The sequence below is a fragment of the Notolabrus celidotus genome, chromosome 4, assembly GCF_009762535.1.
Source record: "Notolabrus celidotus isolate fNotCel1 chromosome 4, fNotCel1.pri, whole genome shotgun sequence".
Taxonomy (NCBI): Eukaryota; Metazoa; Chordata; class Actinopteri; order Labriformes; family Labridae; genus Notolabrus; species Notolabrus celidotus.
In genome coordinates, this window is record NC_048275.1 from 7519344 (window position 1) to 7531843 (window position 12500).

The 12500-nt window shown below is 39.8% G+C and overlaps 1 protein-coding gene across 2 annotated transcripts; it reads right to left on the reverse strand.

Moving 5' to 3' along the window:
- Positions 1-4125: 4125 nt before the first annotated feature.
- Positions 4126-11804, reverse strand: gtf2a1l (general transcription factor IIA, 1-like). 2 transcript variants are annotated; one of them, XM_034681691.1, is made up of 9 exons: positions 11606-11803; positions 11055-11156; positions 10803-10926; positions 10585-10637; positions 7347-7440; positions 6663-7243; positions 5228-5461; positions 4780-4869; positions 4126-4687 (listed from the first exon to the last, which is right to left on the reverse strand). In XM_034681691.1, the coding sequence occupies exons 1-9, from the start codon at positions 11627-11629 to the stop codon at positions 4580-4582; spliced, it is 1410 nt and encodes a 469-aa protein (XP_034537582.1). In that variant the 5' UTR covers positions 11630-11803; the 3' UTR covers positions 4126-4579. The 2 variants fall into 2 exon arrangements, with proteins under 2 accessions (XP_034537582.1, XP_034537583.1); XM_034681692.1 differs by lacking the exon at positions 11055-11156 and having other exon boundaries at positions 11606-11804.
- Positions 11805-12500: the final 696 nt, after the last annotated feature.

Sequence of the window (12500 nt, forward strand, 5' to 3'; positions counted from 1 at the left end):
TGGTTTGCCTTTTCACCTTTTGCTCTACATGTAAATGGCACAGCTGAAGCTTGAATCAATAACCTACCTACCTACCTACCCACCTACCTACCTACCAACCTACCTACCTACCTACCTACCCACCCACCTACCTACCCACCTTCCTTCCTTCCTACCTACCTACCTACCTACCTACCTACCTACCTACCTACCTACCTACCTACCCACCTACCTACCAACCAACCAACCAACCTACCTACCTACCTACCTACCTACCTACCCACCCACCTACCTACACACCTTCCTACCTGCCTACCTACCCACCCACCTACCTACCCACCTTCCTACCTGCCTACCTACCTACCCATTTCTTTTAGCATCCATTGGAGTCGCCCCCTGCTGGCCTTTACAAAGAAGGCACTACATCAATGCTGTCACTTTAGAAAAGAAGAGACTACATCCTCTTCTCTACTGCAGTCTGTGGTTTTAATATGATGAAGTAAATGTGATTGTATGGTGTTCTTGTTTTAGCTGATCAGAGATCAATGTTAGAGTGTATCTATTGGTTTTATACTCAGGAGATATTCCTACTGGGAGACTTGAAGAAGAAGAGACTTTGTTACAGATGAGATCTGGTTGTTGTTTTATAATAAAAATGTGCTGTGAATCACTTCAGCAATCCTAGACGTTGTTTTCTTACAACAGTTAGCAACACAACTCATGTCAAAACTTTTTTATATATATGGTACCTACTTATAGATACGATCCTTTCTCATCTCGCTGCTGTGAGTAAAACCCCAAAACATTATAAACATCATCTTCAAACTATCTCTCTTTCCTTGCATCAAAGTTCTGCTGACATCTTTCTTAACTTGTGTAGCTGATTTTAAATACCCGTCCTCTTTCTCAAACTGTGAATATTATATTATGCTTGACTGACACAGATTTGGATAATTTGTGTGCTGGGGGATCAATGTGGACATGCCCAACACATTACTGTGGGAAAAAAAAGCATCTGATTTACATAGCCTGGTAAACAGCAGATCACATTTGGCAGCATCACAAATCCTCCATCTGTAGCAGGGAGTTGACACATTTCATGGAGGAAGTCTGCCCTTTGATTCAGAAACACTGTTTGCTCGACTAAGAAGCACACGCTGTGAAACTTACTGACTTGTGCCACCTGAAATTAAATGAATGTCTGCTTGTGAAATGTGCTATATAGGAGCATGCATGCATGCAATACTATTTCAGGAGCTTGTACACTGGGAATGGATTGAAACTAGAATTCAATTCAGTATTTCATACAAAGTTCACTGTTTATATTAATGACATTGTTTCCACTTTGAATGGTTGTCAGGCCCATCTCTATGCAGATGATGCTGCAGAAGCCCTCTTAGTTGGCACCCCCCACCAGACCCAGTCACCTCCACTTACCACCATATCCTTTACAGGCCACAACATTCCCTTCTCATCCATAGCCACAAACCTTGGAGTCAAAATTGACCCTCACCTCACTTTTGAGGCCCATATCAATAACATCTGTAAAACCTCCTTCTACCACCTCAGAAACATCTCCAAACTCCGCCCTCACTCTCTCTCCCTGATGCAGAAAAACTGGTCCATGGTTTTGTCTCCTCCAGGATTGACTATTGCAACGCACTTCTCATCGGGATCCCTGGCAAAAGCATTCAAAGGCTGCATTTCATCCAGAACTGCGCAGCCAGGGTCCTGATGAGAGTGCGCAAACACGACCACATCACACCCATCCTACATTCACTCCACTGGCTCCCGGTCTCGAATCGATTTCAATATCTTTCTGCTCAGTGCATCCATGGACACGCCCCCACATACCTGAAGGAACTGCTACACCCACAAACCACAACAAGAACCCTCCGCTCCACCAGCACCAACCGCCTCCACTGCCCTCGCACTAGACTCTGCACCATGGGAGACTGGGCTTTTTCCTCCGCTGCCCCCATAGTTTTTATCTGACCTTGCAGTGTTTTTAACAAGTGTCTGCATTTTACTGTTTGTTTTTAACCCTGTTTTTATTCTTACTGCCCTTTTATTACGCCCTGTAGCACTTTGAGATTTGCTCCAAATGTAAAGTGCGTGATAAATAAAATTCATTATTATTATTTGTTTATTGCAATGGAGATTCTGTAAAATTAGCCATGGACAACTTGCAACTTGCTTTTAATAATCTCCAACAGTCACTAATTAATCTTAAATCTGTACTAAATGAAAGTGAGACAAAATTCATGTTGTTCTCCAGAGCCAGAAACATTGATTATGAAAATGTGCACATATTCACTTTAAATGCTGTTAAAATTGAAAGAGTCACTGAATTTAAATACCTTGGAATATAGCATGATGAGAATCTCACATTCAAAAGCCATATAAACACTCTTTCCACCAAATTAAGAAAGAAAGTTGGTTTCTTATACAGAAATAAATCCAGCTCCCCACTGTCTTGTAGAAAGAGAGTTGTTGAAGCAGTTGTTTTTATCTGTTTTAGATTATGGTGATGTGGTTTATAGACATGATGCAGCTTCAACACTAAAACCCTTGGACTATGTTTTCTGCTCTCAGATTCATAACTGGTGACAGATATGACACCCATCACCGTGTCCTGTATGAGAAGGTTGGTTGGGCCTCCCTTGAGCAAAGGAGGAACAAACACTGGCTTTTGTATATTTTTTAAAGTGCTTGCTGGAAAGCTCCACACCTACCAGGATCCTTAGGTCAGCAGGTGGAGGTCTTTTAAATGTACCCAGGGTGAAATCTAGGACCTGTGAATAGGCCTATGTGGTCCATCTTTTTGGAACAAACTGCCTGCTGACCTCAGGTCCATCACAATTGTTTCCACTTTAGAAAAAATGACTGAAAACATATTTATTTTCACAAGTGTATGAATGATATGATGACTGATGTGACTGGATGCATGTGCAGCAACACTTGCTGTTTGTTTGATTGCTGTGTCTGATGTATGTTGGGTGTATCTATTGTTTTTCTGTTTTATTTATTCTATTTGGAAAAATCACATTGAACTTACGTGTAATGAAATGTGCTTTATAAATAAAATTGCTACCTTACCTTACGGACTTGTTGGAATAGAATGATGGGTCCTATGAGACTCGCTCTTCTGATTGGCTCTTTCTAAAAGTACCCCGAGTAAATACTGAGCTAGGTCGATCAGCATTTTCCATTGATGCCCCTAAATCATGGAATACCCTCCAACAGACTTTAAAGTTGACATCCATTCCATCTTTTGCAGAGTTTAAGACTTTGATCTCTGACCACTGTGTTTCAAACTGTATCTGTTTTAATTCATCCATTATTTTGTGAGGGCTGCATGGTGGTGCAGTGGGTAGCGCTGTTGCCTCACAGCTAGAAGGTTCCTGGTTCAAATCCCCAGCTGGGCCTTTCTGTGTGGAGTTTGCATGTTCTCTCTGTGCATGCCTGGGTTCTCTCCAGGTACTCCGGCTTCCTCCCACAGTCCAAAAACATGCTCACCAGGTTGATTGATCAATCTAAATTACCCGTAGGTGTGCGTGTGTGTGTGAATGGTTGTCTGTCTCTCTGTGTTAGCCCTGTGATAGGTTGGCTACCTGTCCAGGGTGTACCCTGCCTTCCGCCCGAAGCCAGCTGGGATAGGCTCCAGCCCCCCGTGAATGATTGTGTGTGTTTGTTTGTTTGTTGTTTCTAATGTGCCTGTGATCTCGAGGACATTAGAAGTGATGGAAACCTCAATGTCTTTTCGAGAATAAATAAAGTTTTTGAATTGAATTGAAAAGGCGCAAGACTAGTGCCGGTTCCAAGGCAAAGCAACACTGCAAATGTCAAATTGGAAACTCAACAATTAACAGTAAAACATTTCCAAGGGTTCCTCAGATCATTATTGTTATGTGAGCTGTTTTTACGAGCTGTTTCACCACCCTTCATTTATTTTCTTCAAACTGTGAGGAGCTGCTTTAGTGCCTGACCAAACCATAGCTGTAAATTAATCAATTATAGTGTTCCTGCTGCTACTTAGAAATTAGTTAATTTGTATACAGTAGGCCGCTGGGAGCCGTTTGATTTTAAAAAGTGAAATTAAAGAAACTCTCCTACTTAATGAAACATAATGTCAGCAAGGCCACATTTGCTTTGTTCAGGGTTGCATGGAAAGAAAAGTGTTTAATGGATGCGGCACAGCAGTGCAGAGCAAAGAATGATCAAAGGTAAGACATTACAATGTTAGAAAATCAAACAGCACATCAGGTACCTTCAAAACAACACGATCAGGACTTCAGACTTTGTTTTCTTCAAATATCATACAACGTAAATTCATGCTGTTTGTTTCCCAAGGTTTGATTCATGAGCAAAACTGCAGGTAATTGTTTTTTTAACATCGCAAATTAGATGCAGTTTTGCTCTAATAATTACATAAAGAAAAAACAGTATCAGTGATTTTGCACAGTGGTGTTTTAACTGCCTGCTCCGTAAACTAAATTACACCACCAAGAGGTCTAAACACAGAGATTGTTTTTCTCCTTTAAATCAGTTTCTCCCTCTCTCCACATGATTATCTGTGTGTAAAGAGAACTAAAGCTCATTACCACTCGGCTTCTCCAACAGCTTTAGAGAAAACGTAGTCCCTGCCTCCGTAACACATCACTCCGTCTTTCAAATGAAACTTCCAGCGGTTCTTACTGCGGTGAATCTGCAACAGAGAGATAATGTCACAAGTTTGGGCGCTCAGTATTCAGCACAGGGTTTTGTTTAAAGGGCAGCAGGGAGCTAAAATGTTCTTACTTTGTCATACTGGCAAACGATTACATTGTCGGTGTCAAAGAGGTCCGGGATGTCCTGCTCCATCACATCATCACCTGAATTCAAAGGATCCTGAGTGACAGAAAGTGCATTGTGGGAAAAAAAAGGTGTGCAATTAAAGACGTTTTATTGGAAGCAGAAACAAAAGTATGCAGCCTGCAGAGCAAGACACGCATGATTAATGATAAAATCAAAACGTCCTTTTAGGGAGCACTTTCCTAAATCTGAATTATAAACTGCTTTATAAAAAGGCAGCAAGATAAAACATATGAGTAGTACAAAACTCAGGTTTAAAAGATTAAAAGAATATGAAAGACTATTACTAGGAGTGCAAATTCACAAATCAACTAGAGGTTTCTTTCCAGAGGGGGTTAGAGTAAAAAAAAGAACTCAAAAGACACAAGATGACCATAAAACCTGACTTCCTTACCTCTTCCTCGATGTTAGCAAGTTCATCTACTCCCTCGCTGTCGCTGCTGGAGATGCTGTTGCCATCACTGCTCCCATCTCCTTCCTGCAGGGCCTTTATGGCCTCGGCGTTGATTATACCCAGAAAATCATTCTCCTCCAGGGGAACTCCCTCCTCCTCCAGGTCTGAGTTGTCTGCAGGACCGTCCAGCTGAACGATGTCTGACAAGTCGCTGTAGCTGTAGTCCAGGTCCAGCTTAACAGGAATTACAAGACAAAACAAAAACATTCATGCCAGCTGATAATCTGAGGAATGAAGTTGAAGTGGGATTAACTCCTGTTTGAAATGTTGTGCTGTTGATGTACGGTCATGGACGAAAGTATTGGCACCCCTGGAATTTTTCAAGGAAATTCACAATTCCTCCTTAAAATTGTTGCAATTACAAATGTTTTTGGTATAAACATGTATATTGCATTTATGTGCATTGGAACAACCCTAAAAAAAAAACAGAAGAAAAAGCCAAAATGTACATAATTTTACACAAAACTCCAAAAATGAGCCGGACAAAATGATTGGTACCCTTTTAAAACTGTGGGTAAATCATTCTATTTCAAGCATGTGATGCTCATTCAAACTCACCTGTGGCAGGTAACAGGTGCTGGCAAAAAAGAAATCACACCCTGAAGCCAGTTAGAATGTATAAAAGTCGACTCAACCTTTGTGTTGTGTGCCACACACAAGCATGGAGAAGAGAAAGAAGAGCTGAGAATTGTCTGAGGACTTAAGAAGCAAAATTGTGGAAAAATATGAGCAATCTCTCAAGGTTACAAGGCAGCCCATTTTTTGAGTTTGTGTAAAATCATGTACATTTTGGCTTTTTTCTTCTGTTTTTTTAGTGTTGTTCCAATGCACATAAATGCAAGAAACATGTGTACACAAAAAACATTTGCAATTGCAACAATTTCTGGGAGAAATTATGTATTTTCTGGAAAAATCCCAGGGGTGCAAATACTTTCATCCATGACTTTAGGGAACTCAGGGCCCAGTTGTTCAGAAGGTTTCATCAGGATTATAAAGATCAGGGTTTGAATGCTCTTTTTTGCCACCCAGGATCAGGTAATCCAATTTACTTATGCCTCATAATTTCAAAGAAGGACTGGATTGGCTCAACCTCATCCACACGGATTTTTAAGGATTACCAAACACAGATTAGCAGTGCTCTAAAGAGGACTTAATACTACACTTTGGTCCACAGGGGGTGCCAACTCCCTCATAGTTGTTTTTGATGAAGTGTTTGATGTTTGATTTTCAGATATTTGAGGAATTATTTTACAAATAGGACAAAATATTTTTCAGAAGCCAAGAGAAAACATGAATAAAAGTCTGAATGAACATTATTGTAAATCATTGTGCTTCCAATAATTGCTTAATAATGAAGTATTGTTTCAAACATTACCCCAAGATCAGCCTCAGTCTGGTTGCCAGTCTTTGCAGGAGCCAGACTCCTCGCTCTCTCTGCTTTCTCTCTCTCCTCCTCAATCACTTCTTTCAAGATGTCATCAATGTCTCTGCTCTTTAGTGGAGCTGTCTGCGCCAAAGCCTCCTCAGCTCTGATCTGAAATTCTAATAACTGAGTGCAGGGTGAAGCAGTCGTACTAAGGTTCACAGGTTCAGGCTGTGGACTCGGCTCATTTTCTCCCTGCGTGACCTCGGGCTCGGGTGAGTGCGCCGTCTGGGGCTGCGAGGTCTCAGCAGCAGGAACTTGGGGCTGCGAGGTCTCAGCAGCAGGAGCTGGAGGCCGCTGAGGGACGCTGCTCTCTTGGCTCGGGGGTAAATTGGTCTTTTGAGCCGGCGGCTGTGAAACAGGAGCAGCTAGAACGGATGACGGCTCCACCTCCTGAGGACGAGCGATATTCGGTTTGACTGCAGCAGACTGAGGGGCCGCAGCTTTACTAAAGTCAGCCACTTTCTGAGCAGGTGGTTGACCTGCTGCAGCCTGAGTGACCACAACAGGAACATTGACTTTGTAGAGTTGACCTTGGTGGAGCAAAAAGGGAAAGTGAAAAATCATATTAAACTGTTAGTGCATGCTTGAAACTTTAAACAGCTTATTCTGACAACAGGAATATTTATGGAGTACCAGAAGCTGTCTGTAGAGTGACTCCAGCTGGTATCTGCACGGGGTAAGCCAGCCCAGCAGGGAGAGAGAAAGTAGCAAGGGTCTCTGAATTGTTCTTGAATGAAAAATGAAGGGTAAAGAAGAAAAATAAATCGGCAGAGATTTACACAAAACTACACCTAACAGTTTGGTTATCATTTAAAATCTGCATAGTGTTATCTTCACACCTTATCTTCATAACACTGAGGGGAAGAGGTAAAACTGAATGTGACTGTGGAGGCATGATAACCACACAGCCTAATGATTAGAAACTAAACACAGAGCTTTAATGACTAGGTTGTTGGTATTGAGATGCTGCTTAACATTTAGCAATTAAATCTATGTTGTAAAACCCTCCAGCTTAATTTATGTAGTTTAAAAAAGCATCCATCCATTAAATTTAACAAGTGAAATTTCCACTTTAGAGGCTACACTCCTCGAAGTGGCAGTTGCAAGTTCAATTCTTAGCCCCAGTCCTTTCCTCTCTCTCTCTCTCTCTTACCTGCTACAGACTCTTTCCACCAACCTCTCTCTCATTAAAGGCACTAAAAGCCCCAATATTAAAAATATATAAATAAAAAATTCAAGGAGTGTGTTGGATTTAATGGCACTTAAGGTGAGTGTTTGTTCTACTTTGTGAACATGGCTGCAACATGGCAACAACCACTTATCAATTTATTATTAGGGGTGTTTTTACTAGTTTTTAATTAGTATTAAGTTCTGTATCTTGCATCCTAAAAAAATTCACAAAACTCAAAGAAAGTCTTGAAATTAAAAAGTAAAAGTTAATCATGACTCAGACTCCAGGACACCAAGAATAAAATCAAGTTTTATCTAAAAAGAAGACTAGAGTTACACTTAAATTTTGGTGTCTGAATTTAACAAATCCAGTTGAAGACCTTTGTTTGCAGATCTTATATGAACCTTATTTCAATTGGAAAATTTAAAAACATTGATTTTAAAATCAAGCATTTGAAATCACAGACTTTAAACAACCCTTTGAACTCTTTAATTTTAGGGGTCAAACCACTACAATTCAAATACAATGGGCCCATTTCAATCCCTTCAACCTCTCTGTGTTTCTCAAGAATCAAGAAATCTTTATTGCCAAGTGAGCTCGCACACACAAGGACTTTGACGTGGTGAATGGAACACTGGTACTTAAAGGCACTATGAGGAGTTTTTAACTGGCTGAGAAACAGACTGAAACTGATACTGATGCCTCTTTATGACCCTCAAAAGCAAACAAGACCATCTACAACAACACTGATACCTTCTCTGTTGTCATTTTAATGTCTAAAACTGCTCTGAGGGGGTAGGTGTCAGAACAGATGATTGACATCTCGCTTTAGACACACCCTTTTTTGGCTGTTTTCATTGCAAATAATCACATTGTAAGATAAGTCTAAATGCTAAAAGACAACAGGATGAGGTAATTGTCTGAAGACAATTATTTTGCATGTACAGGACAAGAGATAAGAGGTATCATTTTGTCCACAAGGGGGCGCCAGAATCAATACAAGCTAAAAGTTCCTCACAGCAGCTTTAATAACAAGGCAGTAAGGACAATAAATATAGAAACCTAAAAACTAACCTTAAAAATTCTAAATAAAAATAAAAATACTATCTGTACAAAGAAAGGTATAGAAGTACTTTCAAGAAGTACTTTCTCATCATTATGTACCCACCATTAACAATGACTCAAAGATTTGGGGAATGTTTTGCACTTGGAGAGGTTGCAATACCAATTGGCAAACAGGGAAAATACTTCCATGAAAATATGGAAGACCTCTCCAACATATCTCCCTCTTAAGCCACCTTACATTGCACTTGAACCCTCATAAGGGCGTCTGAGAGGACACTTGTGTTTTTAGAGCTGTCACTAACTCACTTTGGAACACGCTGATGCTGATGTTTTGTTTTGTTTTGTTTGTCTCTCTTTTTGTATGACACTTATATTTGTGCTGTACATTTCGTAACCTCAATCATTGTCAGCATTACAGCATCTTTCTTTTATTCTTATACTTATTTAATTTTGATATGTCTTGTATTTCATGTATGTCTTGTTATTTATGTGTTGTCTCTGCCTTAAAACCTTAAAACCAATAAGAAGAAGGTAGGGATGTACATTTTAAGTATTTTCCCTGATCGATTTTTGGAAATGTTAACGATCAATTATCGATTAATTGATAAAAAAAAACCATTATTATTCTTACGTCAAAATCAAGGCCAAATACGTTGTTTTACCCCTAAATTATATTTTCTACAGCAACACAATGCATCTAACTGACGGGATTGAATACGGGTACATGTTTGACACGCAGAATATCAACGATCAGGCTCATAGAAATATTCTCCGCGGACATAGTCTTATAAAGTGAAGGCTCATAACACTAACAGAAAGACTCACAGTGTCCAGTATTCTGTCTACTCGTTCTTATTGAGAAAAATAAACATGTGTATTCGGTCAGGTGTCAGCCAGGAGAGCAACCGGGTCATAATGAGTCCCGCTGGAGAAAAGCCCAGACGGCTCTGATGTTGCTGATCTGCAGACATAGCGTACCTGAATTTCCCACCTGTCTGTTGCCTTCGTATCCAAAGGTGGAAATGTCATGTTTATAGTTGTGAACCTTTGTGTCCGTGTCGTTGTTGGCAGCAGTTTTGTATTGATCCTCTTTAAAAAAGCGCACGTGGAGACCTGACGTGCAGCCGCCAGCCGCCAGCCGCCAGCCGCCAGCTGAGCGTCTCCGCTGTGCGCAACACCTTTAACAACTGAATCACATCCAAACATGCTTTAAACTTAAAACACCTCCCTGATAGCTGAATGTAATATGAGACCACATGATGTTTGTTCCACGTGACGGAAAATTGATAATAAAAATGTGTGTTTCGAGTAATTTCTTAACAATCGATAATCGATTAATTGTGGTCATCCCTAGAAGAAGGCGAAAAAATAATGGTGTGCCCAGTCCCACCATTGATTCAATTTAACAAAAAGAAGAATAAGATTTGAATTGTTATGACAAGTCCTTTCTTCTATGAGTGCATCCTTGGTAAAGAGCCAGATTAAGTCTATTTTCTATATATATTCTTGTTGAAATTCTTCTTTTTGTTTGCTGCTGTAACTCCACGAATTTCCCCATTGTGGAACAAATAAAGGAGTATCTTATCTCATCTTATCTTATGAAGTTATCTCTTGTAAATCCTGACACACACTTACCTTAAGCCTTGGGAAGCTTTGGATACTCTGACTTGCCGGGATCACAACCGAGGCTAAAAGCAAAATATCAGAGCAAAGTAAATGATACAAAAACAGAAAAATGAGCTGTTTTCAGCTACGAGTCAGTGCCACAAATACCCACTTTGAAAACTTTTGTATTTCTACCCACGCATGATTTGTTTTGTTGGTTTTCTTTTAAGCAGTAGCCTGCTGTGTACCTGTGACGTCCTGTTCAGTGTGACTGTAGTTGGCGGGGAGCTGCAGCACAAAGTTGGATGAGTTGATGTTGTTTTTCCTGATGTCTTCCATTGCTTTTGACTGCATCATCTTCGACTCCCAAAGCTGCACATCAGAAGGACACAGCAGGCCGTGTATACTTACTCTGAACAAGTTTAACTTAGCTCTAACAGACAGCATTAGCTGAATGTGTTTGTTTTTAATGAAGTAGGGCTGTGCAGACCACATCTCACATGTCTTAAATCATCCAGGACACGGTCTTCAAGCCCTTCATCCAAGAAAAGCTCCCTCATACTCTCAATCACATCATCAATAATGGACAAGTAGAGCTTGGCCTGCAGTTGTTTACAAGAAAGTTTAGGTTAGAAGCTGCTGAGCTGTTTTTACAAGCAACACCAAAGTCCATTCAAATTTCTTCTACTTCTATGTAAATGACTGCTTTAAAATGTATTCTCATGAACATAAATGCAAATAAAAGATATTTTCTAAATGCATTAAAGTCAATCTTCAATTCGGGATATGTGCAATAAGTCATTATCCTGCAGAATTATTACTAAAGGTTGAAATGTATGACTTTTCAAAGAGGCTACTACAAATAAAGCACCATTAAAGTTAAAAACACTGCTGACTAGCTTTAAAACATGATAAACTAATACTGTGCTAAGCAGGTAAATGACTTAAAGCATACAAAAAATATCTACATTGCAATCTCAGGTGCGCATTTACCTGGCTCCCTTTAGAACAATCAGCATTTAGCAAAAGGCACATAAATACAACAGCTTACCACAGGGCCTGTGTTGGTTAACATGATGCAAAGGAGGAATAGTAATAAGTGTCCCTGCGACCTGTTATCAATGCACTATTTGACATTAAACATGAAGGCTGTGTTTTGAAGTCCATGTGTAAAGTGAACTGTGAGTTGGAGATTGTTTTGCCCGCATTAGGTTGACAGGTGAACACACAGGTGAAGGTAATCAAGCTAAACAGAGATGATTGATGTCACATCCGTTTTATCATGCTGGAAATATTCACGTTCCTTTTCGTTCCTTTTCGTTCCTTTTCTATGGAAGCCCTAAAAGGACATGATTAAATACTTTATATTTTCTGTTTTCTCATGATAATAAGTTCATTTTGTCGTTATCTCGAGAACTCAACTTATTTTTCTCGTGTTAATCGGATAATTTATCTCATTTTATCCAGAAAAGGAAGCTCATTTTTTGTGTTTTTTTATGGGAGCCCTAAAAGGACACGTTTAAATATATTTTATTTATTCTGTTTTCTGGAGATAACGAGTGAATATCACTTGTATTCTAAAGACCGCAACTTATTTTTCTCATTATCTCAAGATAACAAGCTTTTTTTCCCGAGATAACAAGAAAGATAAGACAAGAAAACTAAGAAAGTAAAATGTATGTCATGTTCTTTTAGGGCTAAAAGGAGCACATTTATACATATGGTAACCAAGTAACTTCAGGTAGTAGGAAAGTGCAGAAGCCCTAAAAGGGCATGATTAGAATACATTTTATGGTGTCACGGAGTCATGGTGAGATGGTCCCTCTCCATCTAAGTGTGTTAGGTCTCTCTCTCCTTCTCTTTCCCTGTCCCTTTGTATATCCTTATGTAATCTTTCTTTCACTTTCTCTTTTTTTTTTTTTTTTTTTTGGCCCACCTAGGTGTGC

Coding starts and splice junctions, on each gene's coding strand:
- gtf2a1l (XM_034681691.1), bottom strand. CDS start 11,629: ATGTTAACCAACACAGGCCCTGTG. Junction 10,927..11,054: donor TCCTGGATGATTTAAGACAT/GTGAGATGTGGT, acceptor TCTGATGTGCAG/CTTTGGGAGTCGAAGATGAT. Junction 10,638..10,802: donor CACTGAACAGGACGTCACAG/GTACACAGCAGG, acceptor TTTTGCTTTTAG/CCTCGGTTGTGATCCCGGCA.